The 24,457-nt window shown below is 47.8% G+C and overlaps 2 protein-coding genes across 12 annotated transcripts; both read left to right on the plus strand.

Annotated features, from left to right (window-relative positions):
- Nucleotides 1–116: 116 nt before the first annotated feature.
- Nucleotides 117–6,878, plus strand: BAG4 (BAG cochaperone 4). Of its 4 annotated transcripts, none has more exons than XM_068920972.1 (5): nt 117–254; nt 498–608; nt 3,456–3,716; nt 4,184–4,423; nt 5,358–6,878. In XM_068920972.1, exons 1-5 carry the CDS (start codon nt 132–134, stop codon nt 5,856–5,858), a joined length of 1,236 nt encoding a protein of 411 aa, XP_068777073.1. In that variant the 5' UTR covers nt 117–131; the 3' UTR covers nt 5,859–6,878. The 4 variants fall into 4 exon arrangements, with proteins under 4 accessions (XP_068777073.1, XP_068777075.1, XP_068777076.1 ...); XM_068920975.1 differs by lacking the exon at nt 117–254 and adding an exon at nt 4,517–4,637 and having other exon boundaries at nt 327–608; XM_068920973.1 differs by lacking the exons at nt 117–254; nt 498–608 and adding exons at nt 1,020–1,221; nt 4,517–4,637.
- Nucleotides 6,879–9,901: 3,023 nt separating this feature from the next.
- Nucleotides 9,902–22,929, plus strand: DDHD2 (DDHD domain containing 2). 8 transcript variants are annotated; one of them, XM_009682061.2, is made up of 18 exons: nt 9,902–10,021; nt 10,428–10,512; nt 12,386–12,594; nt 13,963–14,153; nt 14,972–15,061; nt 15,513–15,633; nt 16,820–16,909; nt 18,062–18,197; nt 18,901–19,109; nt 19,301–19,371; nt 19,585–19,704; nt 19,900–19,995; nt 20,465–20,602; nt 20,709–20,864; nt 21,384–21,486; nt 21,581–21,745; nt 22,365–22,524; nt 22,811–22,929. In XM_009682061.2, exons 3-18 carry the CDS (start codon nt 12,393–12,395, stop codon nt 22,899–22,901), a joined length of 2,139 nt encoding a protein of 712 aa, XP_009680356.1. In that variant the 5' UTR covers nt 9,902–10,021; nt 10,428–10,512; nt 12,386–12,392; the 3' UTR covers nt 22,902–22,929. The 8 variants fall into 8 exon arrangements, with proteins under 8 accessions (XP_009680356.1, XP_009680355.1, XP_068777090.1 ...); XM_009682060.2 differs by lacking the exon at nt 9,902–10,021 and having other exon boundaries at nt 10,168–10,512; XM_068920989.1 differs by lacking the exons at nt 9,902–10,021; nt 10,428–10,512 and adding an exon at nt 11,719–11,803.
- Nucleotides 22,930–24,457: the final 1,528 nt, after the last annotated feature.

The raw sequence follows: 24,457 nt of genomic DNA on the forward strand, positions 1-24,457 counted from the left end.
CGGCGGAGAGGCGGGCGGGATATCCGCGGGCGCTCGCCGCCCATTGGCGGGTGTTGCGGCCGCGCCGCGAGGCGATTGGCGCGGTAGCGGCGGCGACGTCCGGCCCGGTAGCGGCCCCAGCGGCGCCCACCATGGAGCCTCGCGGGTGCCCGCCGGGCCGCGGCGCCGCGCAGGGCCCGTCGTGGCCCCCCGGGTCCTACTGCCCGCCGGCCGCGGCGGGGGGCGGCGGCTGGGAGCGCCCGGGCGGCGCGCAGGTAACGGCGGGCGGCGGGGGCCGGGAGCCGCCGGGGAGGGTCGGCGAGGGAGAAGCGGGCGGGGGGCGAGGCAGGCGGGCGGGCGCCAGCGCTGCGAGCCAGCCACGGAGCGCCCTGTCGTCGGGGCGGTCGCCGCGCGCCAGGGCCGCCGCCGCCGCTTCTCGCCCGTGCCCCCCTTCCCGGAAGGGGCGGCCTCCCGCTCGCCGCTACAAGAAAGCGAGTCTCCTTCCTTCCGCCCTCTAGGAGCAGACACCGTACCCTGGGTACGCGCCCCGCTACTGGAGCGCGGCCGCGCAGCCTCCAACCGCCTACGCCTCCAGCCCCTGTCCCTCCGCGCCTGACGGGCAAGGCCAGGTACGGCGAGGAAAACCTTCCCCTCGTGGTTCCCTCGAAACCCGAGGTGTCTGCTGAGGCCTGGCTACGCCTGGAGGCCTGGGGCTGAGACCGGCTGAGCTGGAAGCGGGAGCCGGGACTCTCGGTTGCCTCCCACGGCAGACGTCCCAGGGCGTTTGGCTCCCTTTGCCCTTTCCCCCTTGCTCCGGGAGCTTCCAGTAATGCTCTGCACTGGCGCTTCAAAGTACTGAACGGAGGCTAGCAGCCCGCTCGGGAACGCCCTAGCAAACGGCGTGCTGCAAGCGGTGACAGCTCCCGGCCCTTCCTGCACAAAGCACTGTCAGGTCCATAGCCTGCGGACACCCATCACAGATCCCCCCCCCGTCCATAACTGGAGAAATGACCCCAAACGACTCTGAGATCTCACGGATCTCATTCTTGCCTTATGCCTAGAGGAGGGGCCTGGCAGAGAGGCGATGTGACTAGCTGGAGCTGGGAAATCCGTGGCTCTAATGCCCTGCTCGCCTTGAGTTAGCAGGGCTTGGAGCGAGAGCGTGCTTCGTTGCCGGATGGCGGCACTTCGGTCTGCTCCGCGGGTTTCTCTCCCTGTCCTCTCCCCCACGGCTACGTGCTGGTGAGATGCCTTGTCTGCCCTCAATGTTGCTGCAACTCCTGTGCTCCCTTCTGCGCGTGGGTGGCCTCTGAATCTTCTCAGCTCACAGAAATAAACAGATTCGTTCTTCTGCCATCTAGTTATGAGCAGTGTTAGGACCAACTTGAAGATTCTACCCTACCCAGAAATTACCTGTTACTTTCAAAGCATTCTTGACGCTGAATCATAATGTTATCTAGCTGTGCCAGACTGTCTGGATTTTTAAGTTCATGTCTTATGTCTTTAAGTGTAACTGTGTTTTTTTTTTTTTTTTAATGGTCTTGTAGCTTCATGTGCAAACCATTTTGCATTAAATAAGAATCTGGTCTCCCGTTCTGCTGGTTTGGGGCAGGTGTTTTTAATTGAAGAAAATGGAAGACGATGAACAGGGTAGAAAGTTTTATCTTAATATCCAGGTCAAGGTGAAATTTTTAAGTTATATATATATTTTTTTAATGAAGAGACTGCTGGGGCAACGCTGCCATCCTTGATTTGTCTGCTGCCAGGAGATGACTGGTAAGAATTGGGAATCACCATGTAATGCATACACTGGTCCCAACTAATAGATTCTTTATCGAGAAACAGAATTGTCTGTTCTCCGATGTGAATGTGGAACTCGGGAATCTAATGCCCGACACCTAAAGGCACAGCAAACTAAAGATGTCAGCTGCACAGACAGTGATATGTGTACGGTCAACCTCATCCCTGGGAAGGAATTGGCAGTCTGCAGGATGGCACGATTTACATCACGTGTCTGACCCCAGGTAGAGGGCAGGCACGAGTTAGCTGCTCCTGCTGCAGGAAGAGAGGAAGAGGAAAAAAAGCTTACATGTTCCCTTTATGTCCCGTGACTCACTCTTCCTGGGATTTATTATTTGTTGTTCTGAATGCAGCAGTAGTGTTTTTTTTTTAGGGACCATTGCACAAATATCGTGCAAAGAAAAGGGCTTTACTCTTTCCAAAGAGGTCGTCTGCTGGTTGTACAGACGTAACTATGGTTTGTTCTAATTCTATGTGACGTTTAGGTTTGCTTTAGCTGGTTTCTAAGTCCTGGAGCAGGTGATCCGGTCTCTCCTTTATGAAACAGCTCACAGGCAAAGAACTGAAGCCCAAAGCTACTAGGGAGCTGTCAGTGAGCTGCTGAAATGCTAACACTTGAGCTTCCGTCTTACCATAGCTCAGACACTTATGTTCAGTATAAATTAAGTACTCAAATATGTTCAAATAAATTACCATAAATGCTCTGGACATACAGATATTGCCTATAAAAAGTTCTCACAAATTTGACTGTTTCTACTGCGGCAGCCATATCTGCAGCTTAGTGATCCGACTGCCTTGTTCCTTAGGCTCAAGGCGAGTAGATCTAGTCATCTTGGATTGTTTCTGTTTGTAGATTGAAAAAGGAAATGAACTTCCCTGGAGCGTTTTTCATCTACCAATCAGTTTCAATCAGTGACTAAATTGACCTAGTTAAATCTAACAGCTGAAAGCTGGAGCATGGCACAGACTGAATCGGCCTGACTGAATCAGTTATGGCCTGATCCCCAAAAATGGGACGAGCAGGCCAGATGCTGCCTGCTGGAGGTCTGTGTCCTTAGTGGAGTTCTCTTTGGACTGCAAAGAGATGGGGACCAGTGCTGAGCCCTGGTGATGCCTTTGAGTAGGAGGGACAGGATGCCAGGACAGAGAACAGATGGGGAAGGCTCAGCTTGCCTTTCTTCAGCGAGAATCCGCAGCTGAAGTGGGAAAAGGCTATTGTTGGTGTTTGTTAGAGGCAAGGACAGAAGATGCACACAAAGGTATTTTGGCTGCACGTTTGTAAAGCTTTTGTGAGAGTGCTGAGAGATACCCACATTTTTTGAGAAAAGGAAGGAGGAAAATGCAAGAGGAAAATGGTCTTGTGAGCTAGCTGGTTCCCAGCAAGCCCCTGTTGATGGAGTACTGTAAATCCCTTCTCTGTGTCTGCTTTCTCGGCCTTCCACCACCATGAAAAGCCATGCTCTATTTAATGGGAAGCTAGGCTGAAAGTCCTGGGTGAGGGAACAGAGTGTGGTTCCTGCAGCAATGTTTCCGGGGTGGTGTGGGCATCTGGCATGGAAGCTTGGCTCCAGGCCTGAGATGAGGCCCTGTGCATGCCATTCTGCCAGAGCTGAGCCCCTCTGCCCGGCGCTGTGTTCATCATGCTTCCTCCGCTTTACCTCTTTCTTCCTTCCCAGGGGGTGGATTCTCCCTACACGAATGGAGCATATGGCACCCCATACCCCTCAGCTCCCGGCTCTGCTCCGCATTACGCCGGCCTGCCGCAAACACGAGCTTACTATTCCTCCGGGCCACCGCGGACTCCCTACCCTGCGGAGTCCCCAGGCTTGTACAGGCCGCCATCACCTGCTCCTCCCTGGAGCTACAGCCCACCAGACTGCCCGGCAGAAGGCTCCTCTCTCAGGCAACAGCAAGTTCCTGCGTACTCCCCGCCACAGGTAAGAGGCAGGCCCTGGCCAGAGCAACTTTCCAGCTGGGCCCTGGGCTGCTGCAGTAAGCCTGACTTTGGTTTTGGGACAACCATTCAGCTTCCTGTGCTCAGAGCGTGCTTGGTTCCATGTGAGAAGTTTTACTGGGCCCCAGCAGAGGGAAAAGTCCAGAGTGTCTCCCCTGATGGATCCCTGGGTGTTTGGACTTGCTTATGTTGTGCTGAGTTGGGCTTTAAATCGTTTAAATAGCTTTCATGTCTTGAACAACTAGCCCACCCATTCTTATAAAAACTTGTAATCACCCTCTTCTCCAAAGCCTATAAGTTTATAGGCTAGAAAAGCAGAAACCAGGTAGTGAGTTTGACTGCAGCTCTTCCCAGAGCTGTTTGGAGGGTTGAAGCAATCAGGATGTATTTCTGTTGGCTGACTGAAAATGACTTGGGGGTAACGCTTGTTTTCCCTACCTCTTCCTCCAGACTCCAGGAATGCCTGTCCCGCAGTATCCCTACGGAGAAGCCAACCCAGGCATTACCCCGCAGGGGCCTGCACCGCAGCCCAGACCCCAGGAGGAATCGTGGGCTCCCTCTGCAGTCTACGGGATGCAGCCGCGTTACGCGTGGCCTGCTGCTTCGGCACATGGGAACCCGTTCATCTCCGAATCGCATCCGTCCTGGACTGGCAGTGGAGCTCCTTGTCCTCCCACTCAGGACTCAAAGGTAACAGTTGATGCTTTGATGGCCTGTTACAGCTTGTGTGCCTGCCGCATCCTGACTGCGGTTAATCTCTTAAATTATGCTGCTTTCCTCAAGAGCTGGTTTTGTCTCCTGGGAATGCCCTTTTCTGTGGCTGCAGCTGGCTTCTGTTACGCGGAAACAAAGCAGAAGTATTTGTGTACTGAAGACCAAAATCCGGAGCTGTAATTCCAGAAAGGTGCTGGAGATAACTGACCTTCCAGGGCATGGCTTGAAATGGGTCAGACCTGGTCTCTCTTGTCTAATACTTCTCTCTGAAGCAGCTAACGCTGTCAGAAATCCCCCAGTGAAGAGGTGTGCGATTAATCTTTGAGTCAGTTTGCAGACTCAAGTATTCTAAGGATTTTTTTTTATTTTTTAAAGCAAAAAATACATGGAAGTGATGCATTTGGTGGGGGGTGGTTCATCTCCCCTTCCTTTGGGTTTGATCAAGAATTAAATGGCTCCCCAGAGGTTTGGTACCAAGGCAGCAGTGTTGGCAGAGCCCTGTTGGAGGATGTAGCTACATGGACAGGGGTTACTGCTATCTGGAAACTGTTAGAAATTGTGCTCCCTGCAGAGGAGCGTCACCTCCAGTACATCCAAATAGGCTCTTGCCAAAATCCATTCAGCATTTGCCCTCTTCAGGTGTAATGAGTACTCGGTGACTCACCATTCCCATATTATGACATCATGGTGCATGACACTCTAGAAAATGCAGCCCAGATCCCTAGTAATGTCATGCTTAACCCCATTCTGCCCCACGCTCTAGGCACAAACACCTCAAGGCAGTCACAGTGCTACCTGCCTCCCAGCTCTCTCGGGTTCTTCTTGCTCACCTTTTTAATGCAAGAGGAGAGATTAAAAAAAACTGGCATTAGGGGAAAGGCACCTAAAGATTTTTTGCTTTTGATTGCAGGATACTGCTTATGATAAACCTGAGCAAAGTGCAAACCAGCAGAACTACTATTCTGATGTCAATCACCAGCTCTCTGGGACAATGAATGATCACAAGCCGACTCCATTCAATGCCAAGCCATCCCTTTCAAACTCCAAAGTGCAATACAGTGCACAGCCCCAAATGTATGACAATGTAAATCGGAAGCTTTCGGCTGGGAATCAGGAGGCAGGCTGTAAAGCTGCTGACCAGTCTTCAACAAATTCTGCAGCCATCCCACCAGAGATTCAGAGAATCCTACATGTTACGGAGGAGGCTGAACAACTAGAACAAGAGGTGGATGAATTTGTAGGGAAAAAGACAGATAAATCCTACCGGCTTCTGGAAGAGATGCTGACCAAGTTGCTGTTGGAACTGGATTCTATAGAGACTGGTGGCCAGGACAGCGTTCGGCAGGCTAGGAAAGAAGCTGTCCACAGAATTCAGGCCATTCTGGAAAAACTGGAAAGAAAGGGATTGTGAAAGCATATCAATCACAACACACAGCCTGTTGTTGAGTTCTCAAAGAGTTTTAGTTCTGTTAAATATCAATTCTTTCTCTTAAGTACTATTGATAATGAAAAAGCAATAAACCCTCATTTAAAACAAAAAAAACAAAAAAAAAGCCCATCCCCAGTAAATAAATTGGCTATGGACAAACGAGGAGAGGATTGAAGCAGCAGCCTAGTTGTTTGTTCCAGGCTATGGAAAAGCAGCACCAACTGAAGTACTCTACCACTGTAGAGGTCTCTGTGGGTGTCCACATGCTTTTCATCAGCAGGAGGAAAATCACTGTACAGAATAAAGTTCCCAATACCAGGCCCAATCTTTAGGTACCTCCTGGAGCCACAATAGTTGTTTAAACAGCAGGAATGCTTGTCAAATTTTGTCACAGAGGCATTGCAGTTTGCAGCCATAAAACAAGACTCTGGGCTTGTCAACTGCTGTGTGTGTTTTCAGCTTGCATCCCTTGCCACGAGGACTGCTGTGTATTGTTCTGGGGTTTGTTTGTTTGCTTTTAAGTGCACTCAAGTAGCTGCACTGAAGTGCTGCAGGAAGGGACCAAGCTGGCAGCCCAGTCAGCACAGCAGCTCAAGGGAATGTCACATCACACAGTTTCTTCTCTGTCATGAAGAGCTATTCTGTGATGGTTTGTATGCAAATAGGAACACAGACTGGAACTCTGTGAATTCTGCCACTGAAAAAGACAGGTATAAACAGGAGAACAATGTGATAGAGCAGCCCTAAACATTAGGATGTTTGGAAATGCTTTTTCAGGTCCCTTGGGTAAAAAATCCACTTTTTAATTGTAACGTCCTTTCACATACTGCAAGTTTGGTATTCCACTGCCAATACCATACTCAATGGCTCTGTACAATACACAGGGGAAGGGAAGATCTCGGCCTACTATTACCCTTCTGGTTACAACATGTTAAGTGAGTCATTACTGTGTGTGACAAGATAATAAACCCTGACAACTTTTAAATGTCATTTTGTAATTAAGATGTCTCAAAGTCGCCCTTCTTTAAGGAGGAACTGTGTGTAAGATTGTGTAACTCGGACCTGCCTGTAGCCAAAATACCAGACTATCTCAGCAGCAGACAGTTGGGAATGACTGCAGCAAATTACCACTGAAAAGGCTGGTTTAGAGAATTGTTGGGGTCACTGCAGCACCTGCCTGCTCCCAAGCAGTGCAGATGCTCTAGGAGCCTTCAGCTGTGCTTCTGGGAACAGTGGCTGTATTTTGGAAGTGATCTGGATGGGCTCCTAGCATGCCTGAAGCTGGGAGTGCTCTGACCTTGTGCCCTGCAGGCTGGCAGCCAGCTGATGTCCTGAGGGAGCCCTGCAGATTCCAGGTCAGTAATAGACTAGGGTTGTGCTGCACGGGACTGACCTTTGCATCTCTCTGGATGCCTCTGATCACATGTGGTGGGCAGCCTTGAGAAACAGCCTGCTCTGAGGTAAGCCAGGAAAGAGCTGAACATAATGTCCTGAGACTGATAAATACTTGATTGCTATTTTATTTTGTCCTCCTGTCAAGCAGAAAGCAGTTAGGCCAAGCTGTCCATGCTTCAGATTCAGCAGGAAATCTGACTTTTAAGGATCAGCATTTATACTGGGAGATAAAGCAGATCACAATGAGCAGACTGATGTCCTGGTACTATGCTGAGGATGGAGGAGGTTCTGGTTAGTGGCTGTACACAGAAAACAATGGCCCAACCCCAGTGAATGCTACCTTTCTTTCTCTGATAAAGACAGCAGTGTCAGCAGCAAAAGCACGTTAATATGTGCTTTTGGTGTGCATTTCTTTGTGGAAAAATATCTGTAGTAAGGATGATTTTCACACAGCTAGCACTGCGATCAGTGCCTCTTTAACCCTAGAGGAACAAAGAGCAGCACTGTGGTGTCTGTACCCCCTTAATTTGATCATATAGTTGAAAGTCTTTTTCAATCCTGTCTCCTGAAATCCTTTCCAAGAGACTGCTGTGAACTACCTTTAGATAGCTGTAACTTTACTTGATAAAAATCTATCATTTTAGAATCTCTCTCTCATGGCTGTCAGCAGCTGTCCCAGTATGTGACTGAAAAAAAAAAAAAGCCCACTTCTTAATATTTTCAGCACTTTTCTCCACTATGTGACTACTAAAAGGCTATTAGCTCATATGAAGAGTTAAGTAGTAGGAGGGATGAACATTCTTCTGATTATTAGATCAGAGATGGACAGCCAGGAGATGAACAAAGGTGAGTTCTCTTTTTCACCTTACAATTAAAAGTACTGCAGTGAATCTTGCTGTTGGGAGAGGCAACCTTGATATTTAACTCTGCATATCCCCAAGCTTTTAACTCTGGCAAGTGGTAAAACTGGACACCCTCATGCCTGTATCCTCCTTGTCCGTGCTGCTGCTCAGCAGACAGAGGTATCTGGCAGAGGGAGTAGTTTGCTCTGTAATGGCTCGCTTGCCTTTAGTCATGATTTCACAAGAGCATACGTGAGCTCTTGTGTATTGGGCTACTTTTTTTATTTTTAAGACGTGACAAGCTGGAATAAGAACAGATGCTCTGGGCAAAGGTCAGGAACGGGCATCAGTGGGGTGTTCTTGTAAAGCCCTCTCCTGCACAGCTCTCAGATCTCTCTTGCAGTTTTTATGATGCATGGGCAAGCAACTGGACGAGCAGGACAAGCTGCTGTGCTAGCAGTATGCAGATGACAGCTAGGGCTGTGTTTTGCATTAAGCAAAGACTGCAGCAGAGCCTGTGCTCTAGTGAACTGAAAGAAAGCTTGGAAGGAGAGTACTAGTGAGGCAGGTGGGAGGGGAAGGATGTTGAAGAACAGCCTCTACTATGTGTTCTCCTCATGCTCGGCATATTACTGAATTCTGAAAACACCCATATCTGTCCAGTAGGCACTCCCTTTCTACTGGAGGCGGATGCAGATTTAATTACTATAAATCATATTTAGGAGTGGAGCCAGCTGATGAAAAGACACCCATCCCTACAGAATGCAATAGTTGTACTGCCTTCGTGCTTCCGCCCCATCACCTTACCCCATAGCTCCTCTCTTCAGTGATTCCAGGTTCAGCATCAAGTCCAGCTCTAGGTCTTGAGGTATTTGTACTCTAAAGAATTATTAAAGAGCTCACTTCTTCCTCGATTACCACATTCTTTTTTTTAATTTGATTGGCAGGGCTATTGAAGTAGAAATTTGCAGGATCTAGCCAAAGTCTGAAACCTGTTCTAGCAAGAGATGATTTGTGTAAGTCATACTTCAGCAAAGGGAAAAGAAAGTGAAATCATTCAGTTCCTACATCAGTGTAGTGACTTGTACAGTATGGACAGCTGCTACAATTACAAAGGACAACTCTCAATGTAGGCAGCCTTCCTTCATACAGTTCCTAATAGCAAGGTATCTACCTGCTTTGCTAAATCAACCCTCTATAGATTCAAATTTTCATTAAAAGAACAGGCAGAACTGAAGCCTATCTTTAAACTGGAATATACCTTCTAGAGCTGGAATATGAACGAAATGGCTACCAGCTTTAGGGCAGATCTCTCTCTTCCAGCTACTGACGAGCTTTCAGAGCTCTTTCTGCTACTGTCACTTGAGAAATATGCCAGTTGACGAACGGGGACTGATGCGTCAGCCCTGCTGCTTTTTTGAGAATATGGCTTTATAAGCAGAAGTGCTGCAGCAAGGCAATACTTACAGGTATGTGAAAGGAAGGAAGGAGCTATTGATTGGCTAGATTCAATTAATTAGAGTCTGAAATTTATGGAACTGATTGAAACTTTATTTTTTGTATTTTTTTGCATTTTGCATTTTTGTATTTTTGCTTTTTTTTTTTAGTAGCAAGAATTGCATAAAGAACAAAACTATTGCAATCTGTTTTCTCTAATACTCATTTTCAGCACTAACTGTTAGTTGCCAGGGAAAAGAGGTAGTCAGCTTTACCAGCACAAAGAGGATTGCAGAGCAATCCTGGTTATTTTACAAACTAAATAACACTGCAATGCAGTCAGCTAGGAGAGAAGAAAAATACGTATACTCAGCTGCTGTAGTACCACCAGTGCTCCACGGACTAGTACAAAGGTTTCCTGCTGCAGCGACGTGGCAAGAATGATACCTGTATCTGTTTATAAGAAAAACTGTAAGTATGTGCATGGCATATGAGCCAAAGTCTGAGAGGAAGGAGGGAGGCTGTTTGCTTTTTTTTTTGTGTTTTGGTACTGAACCCATCAAGGTAATGTTTTCCTTTAGTGAATTTCCTCTTCCGGAGTTTCCCTCCCTGCATGTGGGAAGGACTCAGCAGAGGATTATGTAAGCCCTTATTTAAAAACACATGAAGGAAAATTAAAAAGTGGGCTGAAATGATAGGTTATCACTTCAGCAAGCTTAGGTATTTGAACAGCTCTGTGAAAAGACGTTACCGTGGATTACATTCTAGCCAAACAGCTATCCATCAGACAGATGGTGGGTTTTATCTGTTTTTTGTAAAGCCTTGCAAAACCAGCAGGACTGATGTGGATTAAGGCATACCTTCCTTCTGCATGCAGCCTGCAGAAAACTCCAGCTGACGTAACTGCGTTCTGTTCCTGCCGAGGCCCCGCTGCCTTCGATTGCCTTCAAAGCAGGACTGAGGTGGGTCAGTACTTGAACTGGGATCTGGAAGGATGAACGAGATGCTGCAGAGAGAAACGTAGGTAGGGTTTGTTAGCAGAGAAGTGGTGTAGCCCCTGCAGAGAGGTGGAAAGGCTGCACTAACAAGGCTTGTAGCCATCTGTTTTATAGATGTGAAACTGAGGTTTTTAGCACTTTTGGCCGTTAAAGTCCACCTAGCAAGTAATTAGTCCTCATGGTGGTGAAGGTTAGTACAGAGGTCCTGGTATCCGAGGTGCCGATTCCCAGCAACAGGTTTATCTTGCAATATCCACCCACATCACAAGAACCAAATTAGAAAGTATTTCTCTGTACTTATCCCAAGGCTGGTCTCTAATGAAACCAAACTCTTGGTCCGGGGTAGCCTTTCACTTCTTCAAGCACCACCTGGTATTAAAAAGGGGTTTCTCGTTTTTTATTAAGGGACTAGCTTACCTTGATAAAGCAAGGCAAAAGGAGCACTGGAAGGTTTGAAAAACAAACGTTAAATCAGTGTCTTATAGTATCCACTGAGGAGAGTCCTAGTTTCAAGTATTTGTCCACATTGGGTGTAGGAGGCAATTGGCACTAATGCATGTGTGTTTTCCTGCGAGGTTGCCAAATGAAAGTTGCATGAACAGGGTGAATTCCTGCCTACCTACATCTGGATTAGAGATGCAATAAAAAGCCTGAAGTCAAGACTGGCAATGGTGTCCTAATTAGCGCTGGCATCAAAAGCCTATGGTGGCACTTAGGAATAGATTTAATTCTGGTCACTACAACATGAAATGGGTGCATCATTACGCAGTGCCACTGTCATGCAGCCGTCCTAGTGCGGTGAGACTGCCTAGACTTTGTCACTTACCTCTTGGCCCTCGCGTTTTGTTTACTGGAGGGTGAGCAGGACAGGGGCTTGAGCTGCTCGAATTGTCGAGCCTGGAAAAATGAGGGCAACCAACCACCACGCGCATAAGGGACCCTGTCCTTGCATATAATGTCAGCTTGAGGCTGGCCTCCCAGCTTGTTCGTGTTAGCAGGAAAGACACAATAACGCAGCACGGCTTGGGGGGCAGCGGCAGGCGCCCCGCCGGTGCGCATCCCGCCGACAGCCGCGAGGAGGAGCGGGGGCCGGGGGGCTGCGCCCGGGGCCGGGGCCGGGGCCCGGCGGAGGCGGAGGTGGAGGCGGAGCCGGAGCGGGCGGCACCTCCCGGGCTGGGCGGGCTCGGAGCCGGAGCCGCGGCCGGAGCCAGCGCCGGAGCCGGGCCGGGCCGGGCCTGCCGCGACGGTAACGGGGGTGCGCGGGGGGCTGCGCGGACGCGGGGGCCGGAGGGGGGGGGAGCAAATATATATAAAAATAAATAAATTATATATATATAATATGAATATTTCTGTTAATTTATATAAGGCGCCCCGCGCCCTCCGTCGCACCGGTGCATGAGGCCGAGCCGAGCCGGGGCCCGGGCGCGCAGGGCGGCCCCGGCTCGGTTCCGCTCGGTCCGGCCGCCGCCGCGGTGCCGCCGCCGCTCCCGGCTTCTGCCCGCTCACTGCCGTCCCCCCGCTCCTCCGCAGCGCTCCGCCGGGGACTTTGCCGCCCAGCGCCCCTCCCCGCTGCGCCAGGCCGCCTCCTCGCCCGGGCGGGTCCGGCTCGGCGCAGGTACCGGCTGGACGCGCTTTGGACTCGGAGCCCACCGCGTCTCTGACGCGTATTCTGCGGAACCGGCTTTTCCCCATTTGTGGCATTGAACTGTTCGGTCCAGCCTACTTTCAAAGTAAATGTTACAGATTCGGGGGGAAGCATTTTCCATTCTATGCGGAATAAACGCTTTAGAGGGTCTTTTAAATTCAGGTCCTTGCGTCTCCTGTTCCCTTTGTTCAGGAGCATCATGTCAGCTCAAGAACGGCAACAGGCACAGCCCTCTCTGCCCACTTCAACCACTTCTTCTGAGGCTTCAGAGTTGGATGCTGCAAACAAATATGAAACTGTTGTTCCCCACTGGTTTTACTGCAAGGTCATGGACTCTAGAGAGCGATGGATCCCCTTCAGCACACAGGATTCGGAGAGGCTGGAAGAAGCTCACAGCTCAGGTAGGATGAAAATACCCTTTGTCAAGTGCTGCTCCATCAAAAAGCACAGGTAAAACTCTATGAGTTCTTCTTTTGAAACACCACAGGCTGGAGGATTTCAAACCACTGCTTGGCTTCAGCTCCTGTAATTTCTAATTTTAAATAGCCCTTCATTTTAAATACCTAGTCCCTGATCTTATAAACAGTAGCAGGACCAGGCCAGGTGAGGTCCTAAGAGACTGGTAAGGAAAGCATCAAGTGTGTTGTCAGAGGAAGTTAGGCTGTGATGCTCTGTCCTAGTATCACAGGGGAATTCTCTGAATACATCCATGGCTTCTGCCTGGGATGGAAAATTTTGCCTCTGGAATTTTAAATTCAGACTTTTTTGGCAATGTGCCTGCTCCTAGACCTTTAACACATGAATAACTAAGTTCTTTAGATGCACTATATGGTCAGACCTCATTCATTTGATATACGCTTTAAATTATATATAAATCTACTTACTTGCAAAGCGCTCTTCTCCTGTGAACGGGAGAGCGTGAACAGGATGGCAGCTGAAAGACCGGCACGGGAGAATTTCTCCCAAGGGGAGGCTGTTCTACAGATTTTGTGGTGTTCTGTGATGACCTTCTTGGGAGAGGTGCTGTCCAGACAGCAGCTGGGTCTAGTCTGAGCAGTACCACTTCAGCATGAAGCCCTCATGTTGCTAAACACTGTCTGCATGCACAACCACTGTGTACAACCTGCTGCTGAGGAATGTATTTAAAGCACTGGTTCTGCCAACAGATGTTGCAGAACGTTGTTTGTGCTCTTCCTCCCTCTCTAAGAAAGCTTTGGATTAAAAGCTGTGCCAGCAGTTCACGTGCCACAGCCAGAGAGCAGAGCCTGACATGGGCCGCTGTAACTGCATCTCGTTAATGGGTCGGACCCAAGAGACAGCAGAACTAAATATGCAGAGTTCTCTGTTTGATTTAGAGGGGAATGGCTTAGAAATCAAGAGACTTACACCTGCAGTGTTAAGCAATGCGTTTCCCAAGGCCACAAATTCATGTTTTTACCATCTAAGCATAGGCAGGAAGAGACCATGTTAGCCTGTGCCTGGAGCTAGAAGGGGGAAGACAGCTGTTTGTCGCTTAATGCCTTGATCTTACCTTCTGCCTCTGGAAGAAGTTTGACATCAGGCACGTCTCTCCCAGGATGCCCTCCATGCTGTTCTGTGTTCTCATATGTGGAAAACGGTTTTTACTGCTGTTGCTTGTGTGCTTTCTTGGTATGCTCTCTGTAGAAGGTACTCAACTCTTAGCTCTCTAATTTGGCATAGTAAAAAGCTCTCTCGTAGTTTACCTTTCTGGTCATGTCATGATTAATTTCATCCCTTGGTTCCTGTAGGGAGAGACAAGGAAGATCTGATAGTCCCAACATCAGGGGGTAGGTACGATGTGCATTTGAAGAAGAGGCAGCGCGTTGCAGTGTACTGGGAGGAGGAGGTATCTGAAGTGCGCCGTTGCACCTGGTTTTACAAGGGAGACAAGGACAATAAGTATGTTCCCTACTTAGAGACCTTCAGTGAAGAATTGGAGGTAAACACACCTTTCCTGGTAGCTTCCATCTTGCCAAGAAGCATCTTGGCTTCTAACTGTCAAATACTAGCTGTGAAGTCTGAAACCCCATGTGGGGCTACTGGCGCCTGAGGACATGAACTCAAAAGAGGCTTTAGCATGACATTTTCACATCTGATTAGCATAAACAGTGCTGCTGTCTCCCTCCCAGCATGCTGTAACTAAGCAGCCTCCCTTTTCTCCTGCCCTTGCTCTAACAGTTTCCTGAATCCTGCTATAAGTTTAAGTGCCCAGTTGTTTTCAGTATGCCAGGCACCTCTGGCTTGCTTGTAATCTCTCTAGCATCTTTGATGTTTTTTTTCCCCCGACCTTGTCTGTTGTGACTTCTACTCCCTTTGGGAATTATCTTCACTATGCTAATCGTTCCACTAAAGCCAAGGCACTTTTACATGCAAGAAAGGGTACTCAACACGATGGGGACCTGTTGAACACTATGTACTGTTATGATCATTAGTAGTCTCTGCTGTCAGTAGACACTACTATCAGGGAAGATACATATATATGTGTATATATAAATATATATACACAATAATCTGCATTCTGATGTACGAAACAAATGCAGTTCTGAATTGCTGCTATTAAAATTGATGCTTCTTGGAAACTGTTTAGCAGGTGTTACTTAGGTGACTCTTGTTTCTCCAGCTTCACCTGACTGACTTCTATGCCTCTTTCACAAAGCGTGCTGATAAGAGATACCTTAAGATCGATGGGAAATCTCTTAAGTTGAATATTCACTGAAATACCTTCAACCGACTTACAAAGGATGCCTTTTTCCTTAGGAAGCTTACATGATTGCTGTAACTCTGGATGAATGGAAGAAAAAATTGGAATCCCCTAGCAGGGAAATCATTATCTTGCACAACCCAAAGGTGAGGCAAACGTGATGATCTCTGTTGGCTGGCAAAGACATCCCTCAGAGATGGAAGGAAAGCCACTGCATGCCTCCCCCTTTAGTTCTCTTTGGGGCCTGTCTTCACACTTGTTTTAAGTTTTTTGTCCTTAACCATGTCAGCTTAGAAATCAATTTTGTCAAAATGGCATTCCCTCTCCTACCTACTCAAGAGCAGATAATATCATCTGTGGAGAGCGAGCCTGTTTCACACCACATTTCTCTTTAAGCACCTTTCACTTTCTTTGTGCAAAGGGCTCGTACCAGTGCAGTTACGATAGCATCGTTCTGTATCATCGCAATATCTTACATACCAGCTGTTGTAGTGAAATGACACTTCAGGTATTTGGTAGAAGGACTACCAGAAATTTCTCTTCGACTTAACCATGTTATGCACTGCAGCTTAATGACAGGCTCTTCTTGTTTACAAGCTCATGGTGCACTACCATCCAGTTGCTACCTCTGACGACTGGGGTTCAACTCCTATGGAACAAGGTCGACCTCGAACTGTAAAGAGAGGAGTAGAAAACATTGCTGCTGAGATCCCCAATGGTAAGCTTGCATTCTCCCTCTCTTATACCTATGCAAAGCTACAGTCTGTTTTCCACACTGTTTTTTCAAAAAGATTGATGGAAGCATTCACGATTCTTTTAAATGAAGGGCATGTTTAAAAGTTCAAAGCCATAAGGAACTGAATGACTTTCAGAAACCTTTCTAGCGTCAGAGAAACGTAAATGAACGCATAGGAGGTAAGGCACATGGGAAGAAGGTGATGTGCTTCCAGCTCCTGCATTTTGAAACCAGAGCTCTTGAAAGCACTGCAGTACCTGAAATTTCTTCTGAGGTCTTGGCCTCTATGTCCTTAAAGGAAGAGTTCCTTTCCATGGTAGGGACACAGGGGTTTTAACTTAGCTACATACAGGTGCGTAGCTGGAGCATGCGTGCTCTCCCTTTTTCTGTGGGTCAGCTCTGTCCCTTCTCACCAGTGCTTGAGCTCTGTTGTCAGACCTCATGACCTAACCCAGTGGTGAGGGCAGGCATGTTTGCTCCCATCCAGCCCCTTCATTATCAGTGTGTGCATGCCTTCAGAAAAGTACTTAAGCAAATTAAAGTGTGTGGGGGAGGAAGGAACAAAATGTAACTCCACCTGGTGTCTACTTCAGAGCTGCAGCTTCTGCCAGGCCTCCAGAGCGCTAAGCCTTTAACTATGCACAGGCTTGGTGACTCACCAGAGAAGGTTGTGCACAGAGCCCTCAGAACAAGTCCTCCCGGCTGTTGTTCTCCCTCTGCTAGGAGGGTCTCCCGTTTTATGTGGCAGAGGTGACTGCGACCCAGACGCAGGGCAGGTGTAAACTGTGGGGAATATCCGCTTCTGCTCTGGCTTGCTGAAGTGATGATGGCAACAGAATTGGTGAGGCTCTTTGAGCCATCTCACCTTCCTTGATTGTCCCATTGAGGTGGGGTAGGGGGTGTGTGGGGGGGGTGGGGGGTGGGGGGGGGTGAGGCGTTCTTACAGAATTTAGCAGGACGAAGTTCTGCAGTTCAGAAACGTGAGAATTTCTACTACTTTTAAAGCACAAAATCCAGGCACTCACTCAAGTTTTTTTTCTCACCTAGACTAAGATGATGATGGGAGGTTCTGTTCTCTTGCAGAGTATTTGGTTTCAGTGGATCAGTTTACCACTTAGGTAATGGTCTCCTGCAGGGCCTGGGCTTTGAACTATTCTTTTATTCTTAGGAGAACCTCTGCAAATTGATCATCTGGTTTTCGTAGTTCACGGGATTGGCCCAGCGTGTGATATTCGGTTCCGGAGCATTGTCCAGTGTGGTAGGTGTGGAGCAAGGGCTGGGGTACTCTTTCCATATGCTGCTTTTAGCAGAGCAAGTAAACCCCAATCTGCACAGACAATATGACGTGCTATCAGAGTGCATTCAGTCCATCCTGACGCTCAGCTTGGCAAGTTGCGCGGTAGAATTTGCTGACTGCAATGAGGAGTTTGAATACAACATTTTACTAACCCATGCAATTCTACCATCTGGAAAGGTTTGGACAACCACTTTTGATCACTGTTCTGCTGCTGCTCAAAATAGTGAGTTTCCCAATTTGGATACAGATTTTCCAAGTAACTGTCTAAACCTGCTAAACTAATTAGTAACCTATTCAGTCTATTGCTATTGGTTAATCTCTTTGGGTGAAGTCTAACATATAACACCCCTTAGAGCAACCTCCGGAGTGATTTGGGACCTAAAAACAGGGACACAACTTCTGGCTCAGGAAATTCCTGAGCTGCAAATAGTTGAAGGTTGGGAGAGTGTGTGAAGAGGTATCGCTGTTCTAACACACTTCCCTAAGCACCCATTCTTGATTGCTATTGGAGACATGACACTAAACTAAAAGCTCTAGTCTGAGCCTGTACATTATTTGCTCAGAATGCTTCCATTCTGTAGGAGACATAGTAATTGAAATTGCCTGCAAGCCTAGTGTGATTTAACTCTGTAGAAATCAAAGGAGCTGAGATTTTTCACAGCAAGCTGTCTTTAGTTCCTATAAAATATACCTCTACTTTAATACAGTCTATTCTTTTATATGTTCATCTAATGAAACTATTTTCAAGGCTACTGACCACCTGAAATCAAGGAAATCGGTCTCTCTGCCTCCTCCAAATTAAGTAATTTCAAGTGCATATCCTCCCTTAAGATTCCTTTTCTAATGTATGCATTGTCACAACAGATTTTTTTTTCCAACTCCTGAAAGCACCTTTCTTATCCTGGCTGCTGTGTGAAAGCCTTGCACTTGTGGAAAGGAGGCTTGTTACAGGTGGAACAGCAAAATCCAGCAAACATAAGAACATGGGGCCTTCCCCTGATCTTGTAGTTAAAGACAAGGTCTTAGGGTAGCAGCAAGTCTTGTTGATGCAGTAGGCTTGCCCTATAGCCCTGTTCATCGTCGATCTTGAAAAGAGTTCATGCTCTCTTTCAGTGAATGACTTCAGGAATGTTTCCCTGAACATGCTGCAAGCACATTTCAAGAAAGCCCAGGAGCAACAACAGATTGGCCGGGTTGAGTTCTTACCTGTGAACTGGCACAGCTCCCTCCACTCTACTGGGGTGGACGTGTAAGTGTCCTAGATAGCAGTCTCCTGCAGCGTCAGTCTCTGTGGAAATGAATGCCCTGCTCTGCCAAAGCACACAGACAGCCTTCTCCTGGGTATGTTGCGCTTTCCCTAGCAACCACTGCAGGAAAAAGAAAAGCTTTGAGTGTTCTCTGGGGCTCTGATAACCCAGAGTGTGCACAGGTGAACGGTATAGATGGGGTCCCCCTCAAGCACCTCCCTGCCAGACCCTCTGCCCTGCTGTCCAGCACTTTTTGGCAGCACAGCAAGTGTCTACTCTGATCAGTGCGCAGCAGGAGAGGAAAGGGGTCTGCCTGTTCATAGCTAATACTAGAATGCAAAGTGGGACTGTGGACATTCCTGTCTTATTAAAGATCTCTGGAAACTGAATACCCCATTTCTCCACTTGGGCACTATTTGCAGTGTCCTGGCAAGGGAAGAAAGCAGGTTAGATTCTCTGGAGAAGGGTAGGCTCCTTACAGGAGCCCTCCTTCTGCCACGGAGGGCTCCTGTGCGCTCAGAGGAAAAGCCTTGCTCTAGCTTCTGTTTTAGCGTGAGCTGAAAATCTGGGTTAGAACATCACGTCCTTTGAAGACAGTGGCAATCTTTCTATGAACTTAAGGCCACAGTTTTGCCGTAGAAGCATGATAAGAGTTCACTGGCACCTCTAACTGCAATTTCCTCCCCCCTCTTTTTTTCCATGTAGTGACCTGGAGCGAATTACTTTGCCGAGCATCAATCGCCTGCGCCACTTCATAAACGACACCATTCTGGATGTTTTCTTTTACAATAGCTCCACCTATTGCCAGACCATCGTTGACACGGTAGCATCAGAAATGAACAGGCTGTACCAGCTCTTCCTGCAGAGGAACCCCGACTTTAAAGGAGGGGTTTCCATCGCAGGTCACAGCTTAGGTAAGGAGTTTTGCCTTGGGTCCCCCTGAGTCCCAGGGCAGTACGGTAACATCCATAGTATGGGAGAAGGAGGGTAGTTTGAATTTTCTAGGCATGTTTTCAGCCTAGAAGGGAGATGGCTTGTGTTTTTTCCATTACAAGATGCTGATATTGTGTGTGTGTGTGTGTGTATGTGTGCACCGGCTTTCTAGGGTCCCTCATTTTGTTTGATCTTCTGACCAACCAGAAGGCTGCTCCTGAGGATGAAGAGCACAGCAAAGAGGTACACTCCCTGTGGCTACCCATTTGCATGGGTATGCTGTGTGTATTGCTGTACTGCAGTTGTACACCCCTCCGCATCTGTAGGAGGAGAGTAGTAAATTCTCAGGTTGAACCACTGTGGCTGTTTTGGGGAGGGGGAGAGAAGAGAAATTCCAACATATTTAGGAGAAAACAAATCGGCCAAAAACTTGATCCTTGATGATTGTGTTCAAAGGGGTCCAGGACAACTTCAAGCAACGGAGGTGTTGAGCAAGTCAAAGAAATCCTGAAGACGTTAGAGCTGTCTGAATACTGTGATGTTTTTGAGAAGGAGAAAATGGACAAGCAAGCATTGGTAAGAGTTCTCATTTCACCATCTCTTGGTTTCTTTGTTTTTCTTCCTGCCCACCACGTGCCCATCTCCCTGGTACTGAGTCACTTTCACATGAATCGTCTCTTAGGAGTGCAGCAGGAACAGAATGATAGAGAACATAAATATCTAACTGCACACATCTCTGCTCCAGTAGTAATATCTTTGCTTATTCTCTAGTTCTTGTGTACAGAAAAAGATCTTAAAGAAATGGGAATTCCCTTGGGACCAAGAATGAAGATCCTACATTACATCAGCTCCAAAAGGGAGATGCAGGTTTGTCTTCTGCGCGATTTACGTTCCTTCTAGATCACATTCCCTCGCTCTCAAACGAGAAGCCGTTTTTACCATTTATGGTCAGTCTGGTGCACAAACATGATGTGAGGCCTCAGTCCCTGAGCACCCTCCTCATTCCTGGCTGTTCTTGTTTAGAGAGCCTTCACAAGGGTGTTGTTTGGTTGTGGCAACAGAGCTGCTTGCTGTTTCTAGCTGCAGCTGCTTTTGTGGGTTACACTGAATAAGGTAATAGTGCTTAGAATGACGCTCTTGCTTTTAAGAGATGTTCTAAAAAAGCTGGTAACGCTTCCCAGTTTGGTTCTGGAGGATAAGGGATCCCAGTCAGTTCACTGCCTTGCATCATTACTTTTTCCTTCTCAAAAAACCATCACAGTATTGGGTAGGAATGGCTGGCTGTTGTGTGCAATCCTTGCAGGAATTGCACTATTTGCTGTTTGTGTTGTTGCAGGATGTCAGTGACCAGAAAGCAACAGCTGCTGGGCACAGTGGGAAAAGCAGAGTAGAGCCTGGATCTTCCACTCAGTTTGACTCTGACACCACAAGTGATGGAAGGAATTGCCAGTACCGGGATGTTGGCTTAGGGCAGGTAACTATTGGGCTTTCCGTGATACTCTAATTGGAACAATGAAGCACTTTTAACACCAGCACAGAGATTGTCTCATGAAACAAATCCAAATCTCCCTCTCTCCCAGGTCTCAGCAAACTATCCTCAGCTAATCTACAAGCCTACCATCTTCTTTGCTTTTGGGTCTCCCATCGGGATGTTTCTCACTGTGCGAGGAGTGAAGCGGATCAACCCAAACTACAGCCTGCCCACCTGCAAAGGCTTCTTCAACATCTTCCACCCCGTATGTATAAGTCATAGCATTCCTGCATTAAACATGTGGAATGTCACAAAGATCGTTAAGGGGCTGGAGCATCTCTTGTACAAGGAGAGGCTGAGAAAGCTGGGACTATTTAGCCTGGAGAAGTGAAGGCTCAGGGAGGATCTTATCAAGGCATATAAATATCTGAAGGGAGGGCGTAAAGAAGACAGGGCCAGACTCTTCTCAGGGTTGCCTGGTGACAAGACAAGAGGCAATGGGCACAAACTGAAACATAGGAAATTGTCCGAGTGTAAGAAAAAAACTTTCTTACTGTGAGGGTGGTTGAATGCTGGAACGAGTTGCCCAGACAGGTTATGGAGCCCCCATCCTTGGAGATATTCAAAACCCAACCGGACATGGTCCTGGGCAATGTGCTCCAGCTGACCCTGCTTGAGCAGGGGGGGTTGGATCTGATGATCTTCAGAGGTGCCTTCCAGCCTCAATCCTTCTGTCATTCTATGTAACATAAACCTTTTTTCACTGCTTACTTCCCCTGTACAGTTTGACCCAGTGGCATACAGGATTGAGCCCATGATCGTCCCAGATGTGGAGTTTGAGCCGATGCTGCTTCCTCACCACAAGGGCAGGAAGCGAATGCACCTAGGTAAAGTAAATAATAGGCCTTCCCCAGGCTGCCCTCAGGCTTCAGTAGCTGCTTCTGCTGCTGCTCTACAGGCTGACATTGAGCTGCATTTCAGAACTGAAAGAAGGGCTGACTCGCATGAGCGTGGATCTCAAGAACAACCTGCTGGGATCCCTGCGGGTAGCCTGGCAGTCCTTCACTCGAGCCCCGTTGCCAGCTGTGGAGGCTGCAGCTACTGACACTGAAGCAGAAGCAGAGACCAGTGTGGAGAAGCAGGCAGGTCCGTGATGAACGTGGGCGTGTGGGGGAGCTGAGGATATAGCATCATGACCAGCCCAAGGAGCACCATGTTCTCTGATTCCCTGCAGCCACGCTGGCTAGTTACCCATCCTAGCTTCAAACCCGGGTGGAACTGCTGTTTTCTGTGCTCAGCAAATGGATTATTTGAGCCGCTGAAGCACTTGTCTTTCCCAATGCTGTGGCCTTCCCTTGTTATTGCCTGGCAAAGGGGAAGATGAATTTGGCCTTCCCCCAAGCACTTGGCACTCCCTACTTTCAGAGGGCAACCCGTCTGGCCAGTAAAGGCCTCCTGGGACTTGTGACACACACCACTGCTTTGTAAGACTGCCAAGCCTATCACCCTTCTCTAGCTGTCTCTAGCAATACTGTTCTATGAGAGTCAGAGAACCAGGGCAGGGAGAAAGGGACCAAGCACATAAGTTCTCTCTCATCTGCAAAAAAGAGTCCAAAGTGAGAGCTGGCCTACATTTCTTCTTGTCCTATCCATTAGGTGAAGGGGAGGGCAGCTCTGAGTATACTGTTATGCTGCTGCATTTTCATAATGGAAACGGGCACCAGCAGTTGTGGTTGAACCACATTGCTCTGCTTTATTCCTTTAGAAACAAAGCCAGAGACGCCTGAACCGGTGAAAGAAGAGGCCTCCCACATTAATGTGGGGATGTTGAATGGAGGGCATCGCATAGACTATGTGCTGCAGGAGAAGCCAATAGAGAGCTTTAATGAATATTTATTTGCACTACAAGGCCATCTCTGCTATTGGTAAGCTTCTGCATAACCACTAGGCTTCAAGTTCATGTCTGATAACGTTCTGTCTACATCACCTTTAAAGTTAATACAGGAAAAAGCCTTAACTGAGTAAGCAAGCTATGCTCCTTGCCTGTAATACAGACACAGTGGGTGGGTAGGGCCAGAGGAAGAAAACCAGTGAAGTTCTCCTTTCTCAGTACTATCTGCTGAGGGCTGCATCTACACCATAACCACCATGGATGCCCTGAAAGAACGGAGAGAAGTACCCTGCTCTAATTCCAATGTTCTCCTCCCTCAGGGAGTCAGAAGACACTGTTTTGTTGGTTCTTAAAGAGATCTACCAGACACAAGGCATTACACTGGATCAACCTTTGCCAGGAAGCCAATGACCAACCTGTGCTCTTCTGGCAGTTTGATGTAAGTCACCTTGCCTATACCTTTGTTCTGAATTTCCTAAGAGACCTTAGAAGGCATCTGGTCCGCTTGAGGGAAAAATGTTTCATATTCTTGTCGCCATGCCAAAGGGAAGAGATCATTTAGGGTTTTTTTCTGGCCTGTCAGCATGTTTGGCTTCTTTTCGCCTAACTTGCACACAAGCATTATCAGGCACAAGGATGGCTAATAGATTTCTGCTGCTGAAGATATGGGCAAGAGCAATTGCTCATGGCATGTATGATCATTTGCATCCACCAAGGAAATGACCAGATATGAAGCCTATACTTTAAGCCTCCTGGGCTAAACATTTCTTACAGACATGTAGGGAACCACAGCATGAACCTTGCTGTTATTACAGAGCGTGTATTCACCCTATGCTGCAGATTGTTGGGAGAGGGTAGACTAAGGGAAAGATTCATTCTTACTGTTTCTTGTACTCCAGGTCTACTGCTGGCAATTGCTGGATACGGGAGACTGGGCCAGATAGATGGTCTGCTGTAATACAGCTATTCTTACATTTTTCTTTTGCTTTCTTAGACCCAAACTAACTCAGTACTCACCAGGAAAGTCCAGATTTCTTCTCTGCCTTCCTCCCTCCTCTGCTGCTGTGTCCTGCATGCTGCTTCCCAAGTACCTGCTGCTACCTGGAGATGTGGATGATTTTCCTCCATTTTGGGTAGAAAAATCAAAGGAAAACACTTCTGCAAAAACACACACAGCACTTGCACTGTGACTCCCTGTGGCAACATGTACTCTTAACCCTTCACCCTACAACCTGTGTGACCACCTTGTAAGTTATCACACCAGTACAAACGCAGACTAGATGTCTAGGCTAGGAACTGACATACAAGGGCCTGAAATCTGCTCCCGACTTAGTGAGGAAACTTGTAGCTTGCAACCTTTGAGAAATAAAAGCCTTAAAAGTGCAGTGTGGAGAGAGCTATAGCAGGCTTGCTGAGCAAAGGGGCCTGCTGACTTCTCTCAGGAGAAGGATGAGGCATTGTCTCTTTCCCTCCTGTAACAGTGAGCACTAGAGAGGCTAGAGCATGCGAGGTGAAGAACAAGGAGCACAGGCATCTGCTAAGCAAGCAGGAATATGCCTACCAACCACTCTTATCTCCCTGAATTGCTCCTTCTTGGTTCCTTCAGGAAGGACTGCCCCATAAAAACAACTCATGAGAGAAGCATGTTTGTGAATACTTGAACCAGGCTTTACTGTCTGCTGTAATACATTAGTATTGATTTCTCAGCATCATTGTCTTTGAGCCTACTATGGCCAATAAACAAAGGGCCTCCCTGAGGCACTGCACATATCCTGTGTAGGATGGCAGCGCAGCTCGTGCCTACGTCTATCCCATGCATGAAGCAGCCATATGTCCTCAAGTCTATGGTCAAGAGTATATGAGGGACAGCCTTTTTTGAAAACAGTTTGGGAGCTTGTCTTCTATTCCCCGTTCCTTGAGTTCCACTGCTGAAGTCAGGTTTTAGCTGGAGAGGTGTCTAGTTGAAG

Source organism: Struthio camelus, chromosome 27, assembly GCF_040807025.1.
Source record: "Struthio camelus isolate bStrCam1 chromosome 27, bStrCam1.hap1, whole genome shotgun sequence".
Taxonomy (NCBI): domain Eukaryota; kingdom Metazoa; phylum Chordata; class Aves; order Struthioniformes; family Struthionidae; genus Struthio; species Struthio camelus.

Bases quoted from the DNA above. Each gene is read 5' to 3' on its own strand.
- BAG4 (XM_068920972.1), top strand. From the start codon at position 132: ATGGAGCCTCGCGGGTGCCCGCCGGGCCGCGGCGCCGCGCAGGGCCCG. The intron at 3,717-4,183 runs GTAAGAGGCAGG...CTCTTCCTCCAG, and splicing joins CTGCGTACTCCCCGCCACAG to ACTCCAGGAATGCCTGTCCC. The intron at 4,424-5,357 runs GTAACAGTTGAT...TTTTGATTGCAG, and splicing joins CTCCCACTCAGGACTCAAAG to GATACTGCTTATGATAAACC.
- DDHD2 (XM_009682061.2), top strand. From the start codon at position 12,393: ATGTCAGCTCAAGAACGGCAACAGGCACAGCCCTCTCTGCCCACTTCA. The intron at 19,705-19,899 runs GTAAGAGTTCTC...CTTATTCTCTAG, and splicing joins AAATGGACAAGCAAGCATTG to TTCTTGTGTACAGAAAAAGA. The intron at 20,603-20,708 runs GTAACTATTGGG...CCTCTCTCCCAG, and splicing joins GGGATGTTGGCTTAGGGCAG to GTCTCAGCAAACTATCCTCA.